Source organism: Brassica oleracea, chromosome C2, assembly GCF_000695525.1.
Source record: "Brassica oleracea var. oleracea cultivar TO1000 chromosome C2, BOL, whole genome shotgun sequence".
Lineage (NCBI taxonomy): Eukaryota > Viridiplantae > Streptophyta > Magnoliopsida > Brassicales > Brassicaceae > Brassica > Brassica oleracea.
The window spans coordinates 42,170,658-42,186,048 of NC_027749.1; the positions used below are offsets into that span (position 1 = coordinate 42,170,658).

At 35.3% G+C, this 15,391-nt stretch overlaps 3 protein-coding genes across 4 annotated transcripts; 1 reads left to right on the forward strand and 2 right to left on the reverse strand.

Moving 5' to 3' along the window:
• Window positions 1-7,805: 7,805 nt before the first annotated feature.
• Window positions 7,806-9,015, reverse strand: LOC106325001 (protein C2-DOMAIN ABA-RELATED 10-like). Of its 2 annotated transcripts, XM_013763017.1 has the most exons (4): window positions 8,879-9,015; window positions 8,644-8,834; window positions 8,369-8,464; window positions 7,806-8,264 (listed from the first exon to the last, which is right to left on the reverse strand). In XM_013763017.1, the coding sequence occupies exons 2-4, from the start codon at window positions 8,755-8,757 to the stop codon at window positions 7,932-7,934; spliced, it is 543 nt and encodes a 180-aa protein (XP_013618471.1). In that variant the 5' UTR covers window positions 8,758-8,834; window positions 8,879-9,015; the 3' UTR covers window positions 7,806-7,931. The 2 variants fall into 2 exon arrangements, with proteins under 2 accessions (XP_013618471.1, XP_013618470.1); XM_013763016.1 differs by having other exon boundaries at window positions 8,644-9,003.
• Window positions 9,016-10,331: 1,316 nt separating this feature from the next.
• Window positions 10,332-11,143, forward strand: LOC106325050 (probable NAD(P)H dehydrogenase subunit CRR3, chloroplastic). Its single transcript, XM_013763073.1, has 3 exons — window positions 10,332-10,617; window positions 10,696-10,832; window positions 10,921-11,143. The coding sequence occupies exons 1-3, from the start codon at window positions 10,379-10,381 to the stop codon at window positions 11,043-11,045; spliced, it is 501 nt and encodes a 166-aa protein (XP_013618527.1). The 5' UTR covers window positions 10,332-10,378; the 3' UTR covers window positions 11,046-11,143.
• Window positions 11,144-11,838: 695 nt separating this feature from the next.
• Window positions 11,839-13,401, reverse strand: LOC106324283 (probable E3 ubiquitin-protein ligase ARI3). Its single transcript, XM_013762281.1, has 3 exons — window positions 13,071-13,401; window positions 12,115-12,884; window positions 11,839-12,034 (listed from the first exon to the last, which is right to left on the reverse strand). The coding sequence occupies exons 1-3, from the start codon at window positions 13,398-13,400 to the stop codon at window positions 11,839-11,841; spliced, it is 1,296 nt and encodes a 431-aa protein (XP_013617735.1). The 5' UTR covers window position 13,401.
• Window positions 13,402-15,391: the final 1,990 nt, after the last annotated feature.

Here is a 15,391-nt window from a genome sequence, read left to right on the forward strand (position 1 = left end):
TTTGCTCGTATTTGGCTCGACGCACAGAATGGTCTTCATAGAGACTACACGCTCCAAGATGGGTTCTTGTTCAAAGGCAACCAGTTATGCATCCCAGCCTGTAGCCTTGGTTTACGCATCCTGGAAGAGCTGCACTCTGAAGGACATGTGGGACGCGACAGAACTCTTCAGCTCATCACAGACCGCTATTTTTGGCCTTCTCTTCGCCGGGATGTTGAGAGATATATTGAACGCTGCCGTGCTTGTCAACAAGCTAAAGGAAAAGCATCTAATGCGGGTTTATACCTTCCTTTATCGACCCCTACTGAGCCGTGGACTGACATAAGTATGGATTTTGTGTTAGACCTTATGCGTACTCAAAGAGGCAATGATTCTATTTTTGTGGTAGTAGATCGATTCTCCAAGATGTCTCATTTTATTCCCTGCAAAAGAACAGCCGATGCGGTCTTGGTAGCACAATTGTTCTTTCGAGAAATATACCGTCTTCATGGCCTTCCTACTTCCATCGTATCAGATCGAGACACACGTTTCTTAAGCCATTTTTGGCGTTCTTTATGGAAGATGCTCAACACAAGCTTGGATATGAGTTCAGAATATCATCCTCAAACAGATGGTCAGGGTGAAGTCACGAATCGAGCTTTAGGGAACATGCTACGAAGTCTTGTGGGCGATAACATTAAAGCTTGGGAAACGAAGTTATCACAAGCTGAGCTCGCTCATAATCATGCTAATAATCGAAGTTTGGGTTTCAGTCCATTTTATGTGGTTTATGGCATAGTTCCTCGCGGTCCTTTGGATTTGACAGTCATGCCAGACAAGTCATGACTACATGGACAAGTCGTGGATTTTGTCGTCAACCTGCAACTTGTGCACCAGTAAGCTCATACGCATTTGGAAACAACCAAGAGTTCTTACAAAAAGGCTGCAGATAAGCATCGTCGCGAGGTTAACTTTCAGGCTGGTGATCTCATGTGGGTGGTTCTAAAAAAAGATCGATTTCCTGCGCATGAGTATAATAAATTGAAGTCTCGTAAGATTGGACCAGTGGAAGTCATTCACCGCATCAACGCAAATGCTTATAAGCTTCGTCTTCCTGATCACATTCATGTCTTCAATGTCAAGCACCATGGTGAAAACGAGGTTCTAGATTCAGGGACATATCTTTCTCTACCCGGGGAGACCTGATGCAGCGCATCCTAACCTTAACGAACAGTCTTCCTTTTCCTTGTTCGATAAGGAACCGATGTTTTCCTTTTCTCTTTACGTTCTACTTTTCCTTAAGTTTTCCTTTTCGTAGATAAGTTTATTTTCCTATTTCTTAGGCTTGGCTTTCTTATAAATAGTGCTCTAAGGTTTGTAAGAGAGACACGGTTGATTGAATTAACAAAGAGTTTTATTGCAACCGAGTTTTTACAAGAAGCGTATTCTTGCAAACCTCAAACCTTTGTTTTACGTGTAGCAAAACAAAGCCTCTTTTCTGATTTTCGTGGAGAAAACTAGAAACCTAACTTGTTTCTCTAGCTTCCCGGGAACGTGAGACTCAAGCTTCCCATCTATCACTTCCACTCCATCACTATACCTGAGAAGAAGCAGATATGATAAATTCCACGTTGGCGTAGCTCTTTAGCAATGGAGCTGCTGATGGAAGCCTGGTGTCTTGGGCAACCAGCCTGTAGAAATAAGTCTCCCCTGCGGTGGTTTCCTTGTCAAAATATATGTGTGTGCCTGAAGTAGCATTCAGAAACAGACGACCTACAAAATAAAAATGATGTTAATGTACTGAGAATAATTAAAAGGCGGACTGTGTGATGTTAAGTTCAAGGAATTACCTCCCACAATTTGGGGGTTGATACTGGTTGCAACCAGAACCCTTGGACCACCTCCCATCGATTAAAGTTGTTTGTGGAGCTTGCCAGCCTGTGAGTCGAACAGACTCATAGTCACCGAAACATCACTGATAACATGTACATAAAAAAATTGATCAAAATGTAATACTTTTTAAAGTAGACAAATTAAAATCTAAATAGATAAATATGGAAGAACTAGTAACTTATCCATTTTTATGGTTGCCATCAGACGGTTATTGTTCTGCGAAGGATCGGTGACAGTGCTCTTCACGGCAGTTATCTCACCGACGATGTTTGTGGTATGATTATTATTAAATAAATAATCATAATAGAAAAATTTACAGATAAGATCTAAGAGCAGTACCTGGAAGCAGAGTGTTTGTGTTGGCAAGACCAAGCAGCTCGCTGTGATCACGGAACCGAAAAGATTCCACACCTGTCGGAATAGCCGGTTCGGTTATCTCATCAAAAGAGGTTGACTCACCGAAACAAATCATCATAGAGGAGTCCGACAGTTGGTAATTCTGATTACATCGGGTCACATCAAAACCGGCTAGGGAATATAGTTAACCCGTCTTCAGATTAGGCGAGTTTCAAGCTGGTTCACATTCACCGTCGCCGGCATCATGGTCGACTAAACATAAAATGATCAGAAAATCTTGTTAATAAAGATTCAACACGACGGATGATCCTATATATAATCAGGAAAATAAAAATATTAAAAACAATTACTAATCAGTTCCGAAGCTCTAAACAGGAATTGTTGGTAATAAGGAATCAATATGTCTGAGACATTCTTTATCAAAAAATAAATATGTCTGAGACATTTAAATTAAAAAACCAATCTAGTTATGAACTCAAGCGGAGATACAGAAAAAACTCAAGCGGAGGAACATAACAGACCTGGGAATCAAGCAGCAACGTCGCGACTCCCATGAGTTCGCCGCCGCGTCGGACGTTCTTGGCTTCCCAGAAGCGGAGCAATCAGACTTGAACGGTGAATGAGCATCGTCCGGTCTTCCGATCGGAAAGCAAGATCGCTGCATTAGCCATATTCTGGATATAAGTTTATTGTATTGCTTAGAGGGAAGGAAAAGATGGTTGTGATACGAAGAAAGCTTACCCTTTTATAATCGAAGCTCCACCGCTTTGCATGAAGAAGCTCGCATTAAATATAGATAGTGGGTGATGATGTAAGAATTACTGTAAGATAGGAAATCTGTAACTGGTATAGATCGTTAGGAAGAAGTTGAAAGAACTCTCTAAGAACTCTGGTTCTGTCTCACATTGAATGGTGGAGACGAAAGGTAATCAAAAACCCTAATACGAAACGACGTTCATCGCCACGTTTACATTTGGAGAAACTCACTATGGGCTCGCCAATCAGAATGAAGGTAAGGCCCAGATCAAATTAAAAGACAACGTAATACATAGGTTAATTAAACGCATCGGATCAAGGGAGATGACACGTGGCGAGCGCAGGAGACTCTATTTTCCTACGTGGATGATGGAGAAGAGAGTGATGGTATTCTTTATAGTAATATACTAGTGGTATTCCAGCGCTACGCGCCGGTTCGTATATATATTTTTTAATGAATTTACGATTCATATTATGGTTTTATTAAACAAAATATGTCAAATTCCAGGGAAGTTCAACAAATATATAGAAAATATTTCAATAGAGAACACTCTCCACCAAAAAAAAAAACAACAAAGCTCGCTCTAAAAACCAAATGAAAAAAAAATAAATTAATCTTAGCTTGACAAAAAACATCAACAACAAAAGAACACAAAAAATCTTCACAAATAGTATCAATGGTCCCATTGTCAACACAGATCCGACTATGAATATTTGTTAATTGTGTAGTAGAATGACTGATATTTGTAAGAATTAAAAAAAAAACAAATTTGTAAGAAAAATAATTATTGATGTTGTGAGTTTTCGGGTGGACGTTTGGTAAGTTAAAAATTGTATATTGATTGAATATTCAGAGGTTTTTATATTATAATGGTAAGATGTTGTAGCTACTTGTCAGAGTTGTGGAGCCGTTATTATGGAAGTCTCAACGATGTTGAGGATCAGCTTTGCATTTATAAATTGGATGTCTATTTTGTTTATGAGGGATTTGCTATTTTATGTACATATGCTAGGTTAGTAAAATATTTCAAAGTAGCCGAACAATGTTTACATTGTTTGAATACACAAATTGAATAGCTAATGGTTGGAGCATAAAATATAAACTTTTGTAGAGTGAGTTTTATATGGAATATATAATTTCTTTTATTTTCTTGTAATAGTAAGATTGGTCGCATCTTTTTATGTTTTTGGAGAGATATGTTACTATGGCATTTGCTGTTGTGAGTGTTGTTAAGTAACACTGGAGTTTTTTACATGTGTTTAGTGCATTGACTTTATTGATGTCTTTCCTACGTTAATATCGTGTAGTTTTTTCTTTGTGTTCTTCCTAATTTGTCCAAGTATATTTTTTCCAAGTGTCATTTCACTCATGCATAACTTGCTAATGCAAAAATAAGCTTGCTAATGCGGTATAGGTGAACTACATTGATATAAACCTTATGCGGCTGCTTGGAGATAATAGACTCCTAAGCAGTGTTGTTTTAATAGAAATATTCTTAGTTGTCTTTGACATAGTGAATCTCAGCGTTTCTGGCGGAAAGGTATTTGGTAATTAAATCGTGATAGTTTGTAAGTGATGCAAATAGATGGTCCGCCAAAAGGTTGATGTTGATTTTTTTTTTATAGAAGAGGTTATCATGAACAGAGTTGGCTAATACCGGTAAAGATTCCATACACGCTTGATCAATGTCTCTCTTTTTAGAAACAACTTAAAATCAACCATTTATCTTTATTTAATACTACTATTAATCATTATCTTTTTAATATATTCTAATTGTTTATTAGAGAATATTGATAGTGACTTTTTACAATCTTATTCATTTAATTAACCAAAAAAAGCATGACATTGACATAAATAATTTTAGCATATTTTAAAATTTTATTTTAAGTTCTTTTAAAACAAAATTATAAAAATAATAATAGTATGATTTTAGTAGAACTATAATAACGTGAAATTTCAAAATAATAAGACCACAATTTTATTTTGTTGCTTTAAACCACAAAGATATATGAGCCATTATTGTTTTCTTGGATTTTCTTTTTGTTACAGTGCAGTAGTGGAGATTGAAAGAGTTTGGCATATTAATGCACCAATAACATGTGTTGTACCATTGCGCTAAGCTCCGCCACAATCACGATCTGGATTGTCTGAACATCTCCGTACTTAGAACCACTTGAGGGGGCGGGCGCTGCCGTCAAGGCCACATAAGCTTACAGTGGTTGATGTTTCGAACGTATAAGCATCCGTCTTATGTGTAAGTTATTCTGAATCGATTCAGAAAATACTTACTCATCATACAATTTCTGGCTTGTTATGGTGTCTGTCAAAGTTGATGGCCCCTAAAACTCTGCAACCTGAGCACACTCACAAGAAAAACGTTGTATCTATCAAGATTAAGATAAAATGATGGATGTAATGAAATAAGCGTTAGCAAATTTAACCAATCAACGAGAGTATATTTCTGATTGCACCGTGTCACATCGAATCCGCTTAAGGTGAACAGTGAACCAGCCTTTAGAAGGTGTAGAAAATTGTGCCGAGACGGTTGACATTCACGGTGGCTGCCATGACTGTCGACGGAAACACATGTGTGAAACGGAGAAACAAACAAACGGATTAAAGATTCAACATTCAAAAGAGTTTGATTAAAATCTTAATACAGAGTTTTGAATATTTATGTATATAATCACCAGAATCTATATAAAATAAGATGTCTATGAGTTTCAAGAACGGAATACCTTAGAACCGTGTGCGATGGATCGAAGAAGGAATTTAAGAGGATTGAATCTGTAACCGATTGATCTTTGGATCGGCCGGAAGAAGAGGAATAGATCGATCAAAACCCTAGTATCGATACGGCGAAGATGAGAGATGGATGGAACCAAAAATCATAACGCTGCGTTTCGAAGCAATCATATCACGATTTACAATGTATTGTGTCACACATACGGACGTCGTTTCTTCACTTAGGGTTAGAAGCCACATTCATCTCAGCGGGCCCAATAAATCTTCCAGTTTTAGAGCCCAATCCCACAAAACGTTAGCAAAGCTCACGACGACAAAGTTAAATGATACGGTGTGTTTTAACTCGGATTGACACGTGTCGGCTCCTCAATAAACGACTTTCTAACCTGGAATCCTAGGTGGCAGCACCAGAAGAGAAAAAACATTTCTTTATATATAAAGATATAGATAGATAAGCCATTTTAGAACTATAATTAATTGAAAAATCTTTGTAAAAAGTGATTTTACAAATTCTGTAAAACATAGGATCACGAGAAATTCTCTAAGATAGTCATTTTTAAGTTTTTAGCACAAAATAGCCTTCAATGAGTAGAATGACCAAAATAAATTTTTTTTAAAAAGTAAAAATATATTTATATCCTAAGTTTAACTAATCTATAGAGGGTTTAGAGTTAAGGGGTGGAGTTTTGAAGATAGAGTTTCAAATTTTAAAAATTAAAAAATAAAATTAAAAAATTCAAAGTAAAAAGAAGCTATTTTGTTTTGTTTTTATTGAAAGCTTTAAAAAATGAATATTTGAGAGAATTGTCCGAATCATTTATCCTTCATGCTCTTTTAAAGCTGTGAACATGATTAACGGATCGTCTCCGTAAACAATATAGTATATTTTACTCACTGTTTAAAAATAAAAGATATCTAGAGAATAAAAATTAAATAAAAACTACTTTATATTCTTGAAAAAAAAAACTCAAATTTCTTCTTTTTTCACAAGAATTTGAACAATTTGTAAGTCACCAGACTAATAACATCTACAGACAGAAAATCCCCAAAAATGTGTTAAGTTATTCGCAATTTAGTTTATAAAATAAACTGTAGGTTTATGTAACCATATATTAAAAGATTATGCTTACTAACTAACATGAGTAAAACAGTGTCCAAAATTGACGCTGGTAGGTACATAGCTATAGTGTTTAGTTTATGTTATTATAATTTTGAACCACATAAATTTCGTTAATTAAGAAGTAGATTTGCAGAATATTTTATGTATTATTGCAACAGAAAAATATGAGATACATTTGTTCTTATCAATTAATAAAAAGTCCAAAACTTAAATGACAACCTTTGAATAGGATTCTGAATTAACAAATTAGATATATTAAATAATATAAATAGTCTTTCAAAACGATCCATATTTTAGAAAATAATATTTTAAAAGATACATTTTATATTCTAGTGTATTTTATTAGATAATAATGGTAAATTGCAAATTTTTAAAAAAATTATTTTGTTTATTAAATTTTGTTTGGCTAAAAACAGTGGAAATAGTTAATTACAAAATAACGCATTTTAATTAATATTTAAAATATTTTCTTAATATACATAAAAAACTCTAAAACATATATACTTTTGAAACATGAATAATATATTCTAAAATAAATGTGTATTTTTAAAAATATAATAATTTTTTGTTAGTATATCTAAATATTATATATTATTTATATTTGAAAATTAGACAAATAATAATATATTTGTTAAAAAAAAAGTTGCGGTTTAGTAAATTTTTGTAATGCTAATCTGCATCCGCCCAAAAAGTTACATAAATTCACACAGTTTGCACTAAAATATTGATTTTAAAAAATCGTAATTTCCATCTATCTTGTGATGGGTTGAAGTAAAACTGGACGGGACCTGGTATAATTTTGAACCAAATTCCCATTACCTATGACTAGGTCGATTCATTACTGGTGCTCTAGAATGGACCAAAATAAATGAATACAAAAATTCAAAGAAACTGCAATAATCAAAGGATACTCAAATACAAAAATTCTCAAGATTTTTTTTTTTAGAAACAAAATTCGCAAGATTTCTTCTTAAATGAAGTTGTCATCAAATAAATATGCTTCAAATCTCTTATACATATCGAAACAACAACAAGAGATCATTCATCGAGTATACGACAACAACAAGGGCAAAACATTTCCTAGGTAGAGGAAGAGCCTGCTCCTTTGGCAGAGGAAGTTACACCTCTGCAACCAGCACCTTCATGCCATTCAAGCATGATCTCAATCTCTCCGCATTCAACATTGTTGAGCCTAAGGATCATGTCTTGAGTGATCTTACCATTGTTCCAGACAATGCTACTTTCATCTGATAAACAGTTTTCCCTCGAAGGCTGAACCCTTTTGATAGCGCATCCATTAGGGAGCCTCAGAAGCTCCATCCCCATTTTCAGAGCCTCCAAGTATGGTTGAATCTCTACGTTTGCATCTCCCATTTTGTCATCTCCAGTGAACTTGTCCCAGTCAAACACTGCCTGAACAAAATTCAATAACAACAACACAAATGTTTATTGTCTTTTTTGTCTGAAGCAGTAATAGGTAAGAAAGATCAAAAGAGTTATTATTTTTTCAGTTTTACCAAGCGGATTGGGACATTTGGATCTTTGATTGCAACGGTCATTTCTTCATTCCATACTGGGTTGCAGTTTCTCTTCACCACACGTGTCTTCAATGTCTGGCCATTTTATGTTTGTTTTTGTGTTATAACAGACTGTTTAGACGAGTAATTAATTACATAACAGAAATAAACCGACGATTCAAATGGTTTATAAAGGTATGTTAAATTTCATAATCTTGATTCTTGATCTGAGGCTGAAACTTGAGAACAAGATAAGATGAGGGAAGGAAAGGAACCTGATCGGCGACCGTGATAACAACATAAGGATCGCTGCTTCTATGGTCGCGAATGGCGAGATTAATGCCTCTTTTGATGTGAATTGTCAGCAATCCTAGAGGCTTTTGATCCATGGATTTGTCTAGATTCAAGATTGGAGAATTTGACCAGCTTTCAAGAAAACAACGAGGTAGAATTTAACCCAAAAAAAAAAGAGAGAGATTTGGGGATGATGATGATTATTGGAAAAAAAAATGCTTCTCTCTGTTCTCCTCCACAACTAGTCAACACGACCTCTTCCACAATTGCTCGGAAATGTAATAACTAAACCAGAGGAAGATAAGAATCTCGATGGTTAATATTCCAAAGCTTTTCGTTTTGACCAGGCTTGGGTGTTGGGTTACCCAATTTAGGTTCAGGTCGGATATTTTAAATTTCGAAAATTTCAATTTAACGGTTTACTATTCAACTATTTTTCTTATTTCAAAGGTTTCAGATCAGGGTATTTTCCGAATATAACCAAACTATCCGAATTTAGTATTAATATTCAAAATATATCTAGTATTTACATATCTTCAGTTTTTTATACGAAATTATATTTATATCTAAAACATATTTTTTTGAAAGTAAACTAAACATGAAGATATCAAGAAAGAAAAGCAAAAACAATGTTTAAGGATTATGGAACAAATATGTTTTAGGACAATATCTTATAGAAGTTCGAATATGCTTAGATGAGCTTCAAATATCAAGTATTATCCGATTGGGTTCAGATATTCAATCTTCTCTAACATAATTCCCGTTCTGTTTTTTATACATCTGATTGGATTCGATTTCAAGTATTCCAGACCGGGTTTGTATTTAGATTTCCGATTCGCATAATATGCTTAGCCCTAGTTTCAACCATATATCATTTGTCAAATTTCAAATATCATATTGTAACTATTTGTTTACTTTTTGTTAATAACAAACATAAAAAGTTGTGACATCTGCTGATTTACCTAAACCAAACAAAGAGAAATCTTGCCTTTTGGCAAATTAATCTTGCTTATAATAAGATTATTTATTGCTAAAAGATTTTTTTTGGTAAGCATGTTAAGACTATTACCAATTTTTCAGTTTTTTACACACACAAAGAAGATAAGTAACAGAGAAAAGTGAATACAATCTAACACAGATTCAGATCTAATTTTTTAGGACCTATTTACAAGCATAATACGAGAGCTTGGATCCAGTAAAAACTGATGTACCTTGTGACCAACTCTTTAAGATCAGATTGTTAGAAACAACTTGCTAAGTCCACCTAATCCACGGTCTTCAAGAACAGACTGCTACACTCGCGACCAAGGACATCGGCCTTGAGAAAGTCGAGCTTTATTTGGAGAAGGAGCACCCAAGATCCGCCATACGCCATCGAACCTGTACGAGAAAACAGAAACAGCAACCTTCACCCTAAGGCGCTCCCATCGAGGAGAGCTAAAACATGAACGCTTGTCTTGCATGCGGTTTGTGGTTGCTAGTTGCTGCGGGTCTCTATGTTCGAATCTGCCATTTTCAAATGGTTCTCGTTGGTGGCTTTAATTAATGCTTCTTCATTGTAAGTTTTGTAACGGATAGGAACATTTTCTAGTGACCACATTTTGAATTTATTCACATGTAAAAAAAAAAAAAATACTTTAAAGATAATAACAACAATAATCTAAACTATTAAAAGTGTAGCCAAGCTGCGGAAACCACACAAGACAAGAGAAGGCAATGGTGGTCTTATCCAGCAGCATCTTCTCCATGAGCAGAGTTTCAACAGCTATGGCTTCCCTAACCAACGACTCTCAATCTCCCCTTCCTTCGAAACCTACCAAGAAACCCACAAGAATCAGCCTGAAAACAGGAAATCAAAATCAGCAATTATCACGGAAGCAACGGCGAGAGAAGAAGCCATCAATAGCTCAGATCGAGAGAGCATTTGGCGCTGGATCATATCGTGATTCTGAAGGGTACGCATAAACTGCAAACTGTATAACATGTGATTGTATGGATACTCGAAGTTTATTTGCTTTGTTTTGTTTTAAAAGGGAAATGGATATGAATACAGTATTCGATGAGCTTCTTCTGGGTCATGCTAATAAGTTCGAAGGAAAGCTGGAGAAGAAGCTACGAGAGGTTGGCGAAATGTTTGTAGACCGAACAGAGTCTAAGCTTCGTTCATCCGGTAAGTTTAGTTTTTCTTTCTTGAAATGGTATTGGTAAAAAAACTCTCTTCCTTCTTGTCATAATGGGATGATTAATATATGTTGCAGGGAAACCAGTTTTGATGTTTACAATGCAATGGATACTTCCTATATGGATTGTGTCACTGCTTTTGGCTTGTGGAATTATCAAACTTCCCTTTAGCCTCCCTTTACTTGATGACTTGATCATGTGATTGTACCTTATACACACACCACATATTTACCATGATCACAATCACTTTTGTGTTTAGCCACCCATAATAATCTCAAAAGAAAGTGATTTTTGTTAACATTTTTATTAATCATAGTAGGAAAAATGTGTGCATAAACCCTATCCCACAAGAGAAACGTCAAGAGATATAATATTGCAGCTCTCTGTTTCAGATATAAAAGGTGTTTAAACGAATTGTATTTTACTATTACACCATCTCTTTTTGTCTAATGTTCCACATGTCATCGGTTTACAGTTATATTTACACAAAGCGAAATCTATACCTAGTTTGGGTGTTTGTAGCAGCAAAACACAATCGACACTTGTACGCAAAATCATCCTGTTACAGTGAAAAAAAGAAGAAGAATAGTCCCTCACTCTCTATACTAATCTTGACGGCGATTCCAAATTCAGATATAAAGCTGGCCATTTTAGGTAGTTAGTGGTAGGTGGCCAACATTTCTAACTCTAATTTTGCTTTCAGTTGTGTATATTCTACCGGTTAACCCGTTTCTATAATCTCCAAAAGCTGAAGGCATCTATAATGGAATACCAAACACCAAATTTGGTGTAATTTCATCTTTAACGAGACAGTAAAATTTACACTATCCCACCAACTTACACTAAAAAGTGATATTATCCTATCAAATTTGGTGTAATGTGAATAGTGTTACGAGATAATATATACGAGAAGCCCAGATTTTTTTGATAATCAGAAAGGTAACTTGTCTATTGAAATATTAACCCTTTGAAACAACCTTTAACCCTCGATTATACTATGAGGATTTGATACCAACAGATATAAAAAATACGAACAATAGAAGAAACAACCAACATAAACATTGTGCCCAGCATGGCGGTGGCGGTGGCGGTGATTCCAGCTGCTGAGGCTGTGGTGGAAACACATGGCCAAGTCCATGTGTGCAACTTCGAGCATTGGCTCCGCATCGGTAGCAAAACTTATGTCCACATCTGCCACGAAAATGCAATGTTATAAAACATATATATAACCGAAATTGGAAAGGAAATAATGTGATTAATAGATATGATACCTGCAAACTACGAGGACGCATCCTTTAGAAAGTTCAATCATGTGTTGGCATTTTCCGCACTGACGCCACAGTTTCTGATTTGCTAAGGCATGTAGCTTTAGCTCGCTTTCTCTTAAATTTGGATGCATTATCTTGAAATCGTCGCATGACAAGTTATCATGCCATGGAAACTTGCAGTTAGTGCAGAAGGGCTCACCGCATTTTTCGCAGCATCTCCTAACTGCACTCTCTTTATTCAGTTTTGAAAGCTCGGTTACGCGCATTAAAGCTGAGCACTTCGGGTTAGGGCAATAAACTCTTTCCTCAAAAGGAATCGAGTTCTCTCTGATCCTTTGTCGCCAAATCTCTCTTAATTTAGGTGTCAAAAGATCGGCACATCTATTAAAATTCAGTTCAGACTTGCAACGAAACTGAGGACATGTCATCACACTTCCTTCGAGTAGCCTTACCTCTATGTGTCGTTTCACACACTCGGAACAAAACCGATGACCACATTTATCAACAGTAGTAAACATCTGATCAGCATTGACATCATCATCTAAACATATAGCACAAGTCATTTTCCGGGCAGGCTTGGCTCGTCGAGGAGGAGTATCCATAGGTATGCTGATTTCAGAAACTGTTGTTTCTCTAGCTAGTTTATAAGCATGTTTGATACTACATCGGGACACAAAAATTGTAAAGCTAGACGAAAACCTTCCCCTGATGCGCTGCACATCGTTTACTAGCAAGGCCATATTATTCTCCTTTGGCACCAACCTTCCACTGATCTACACTCCAAAAAAAAAAAAAACACAAGAATATGTAATCATTAAATTAAATTATATACTATGTGACGTTGAGATTGATCGATAACTAAATCTTTTACGATTGCTAAACAATTAAAACTACCAATACTTATCATAATCAGGTAGAGAATGAATGTTTGTTTATATTAGGAGACAAGGATAACTTACTAAGTCGTGAGTTGGATGATTATCACTGTAAATTGTGATATGATTGATCCCTAAATCCGCAGCTTCGGTTAGTCCTCGCTTCAATGCACTAAGCTCAGCTTCCAAAACAGTAATGTCGGAGCCATGAATTGGTCCCTTCATCTGAAACACGAGTTCATCTTCCTGTCCCAAAATTGCGACGCCAAATCCGGCCAATGAGTCCTCGCTGACCAAACCCTTGAAGTAAAGGCTGTACATGTGATGACCAACGTCAATTTTGCCGGAGTGTTTATCCGATGAGGGTTTTCCGGCGGGTGTTGGACCATCTATTGTAGGGAATCCATTGACCATGTTTTTTTTTGTATTTCCTTTGTTTAGCTAAGGATTTCGAAGTTACGTTTTATATGATTGGTGGTGTGTCCATCGTGAGAATATTGACTAGAATCCAAAGTCATTACTCAATAATATTTTTGGAAAATTTCTATTTTACTTTTATCTTTTATTGAAGTTTACAATTTTTTTTTATTAAATTGATTATTTTACTTATTATAGTTTTAAAAAGTAAATAACTTTATATTTTATAATTAAATATTATTTTTATATTATTTTTAGACCTTATTTATTATTTTATTTATATGTATCATATTGGATGTTCATACCGAATATCCGGATAAATACAAATTGAATCGGATCAAATCGAATAATTATCCAGATAAAACAAATAGGATTACGAATAATTTTGAAGCCCGGATATTCGGTCGGTGTCTTACCCTACCAAAAATAAAGGAAACACTTTTGCCATGAAATAACTCAATAAACTGTGAGATATATTTATCCATTCTCTATGAAACTAATATGTTTCAGTAGAGAAAACAATTTATTTTTTCTATGTTTCCTCTCTTGGTCTTCCTTCTGCTAAATCAACGGTAAATCTGGTTGCTGAATTTCATATTTTTAATCAATGTTGATTTTAATTTTAATAAACAGAAATTTTACTTTCATAAAAACTTTTTTTGAACACCTAATTTTTTTTTTATGAACACCTAACAAGAAACATTGTTTTTAACAAAATATCCCACTACTATTCGTTATTAATCTAACGCATTCGTCAAAGATATTAAGTTTGCGTTTTATATTTTGTTTTATTTTATTTGTAACTAGTAGTTTTTCGCGCTGCATGTGGAATTTTGTATCATATGTTATTCATTGGCTTAATAGATCGTATGGCTATGAGTTGTTACTTGCATTAATCATTAAGTACTTGTTGGCGAAATGTTTGTAGATCGAACAGAGAGTCTAAGCTTCGTTCTTCCGGTAAGTTTAGTTTTCTTTCTTGGAATGTGACTGTTGATAAAAACTCTTCCTTCTTGTCATAATGGGATGATTGATATGCTGCAGGAAAGCCAGTTTTGATGTTTACAATTCAGTGGATACTCCCTATATGGATTGTGTCTCTACTTTGGCTTGTGGACTTATCAAACATCCCTTTAGCTGCCCCTTACTCGAGGACTTGATCATGTGATTGCACCTTATGCACCACATATATACCATGATCACAATCACCTTGTGTGTTAGCCCCATAATAATCTCAAAAGAATGTGATTTCTGTGAAAATTTTATTGTTCTCATAGTTAGAAAAATGTATACATAAATACTATGCCGCAAGAGAAAAACTTCAAGAGGTTGGTTGGCCACTGTAATAGACTCATGATAGGAGACAAAAGAAAATCTGGAACCCCAATCACAACTCAGAATGTGTTCTCTGTTACAAAGCAGAGAAAAACCGGTCTCATTGATTCTTTGTCTGCGAATACTCATCGGCAGTTTAGACGACAATCGACCTGATACCAAGCAATGGAAGCTTGAGCTTCCGACTGACACAAAAATATATAATTTATCGGCCTTCATTTTCACCACAATATTCTTTATCATAGTGGTAAATACGTTGGGTTGTGGCTTAAAGATAACGGGTTTGAATCTTTCATCCTACAATTGTTTGAAACTGTTTTTACACAATTTGTAAGCAGTCTTTAGTTTATGTTGGGCTTATGGTATTTATATTCATCGGGCCAGACACTAGTGTCAGGAATCCTTACGATACAACACTCTACTGGATGGGAAAGAAACATGGAGATCACATACTAAACCCTTCTTACAGGAATAAAGATGTTCCTATTCAGATTTACGTTTCAAGCCGCTCTTTATCATCATGAAGAGAAAGAAATTGCAGAAACATGGTGATGACCCAAGGCTAGCAGATTTAATCATTAACTAGGTCTCGATCCGTGCATACTAAAAAGACTGCATAGGTAGGTGGCTTTGAGATTTTATATTGAAAAGGG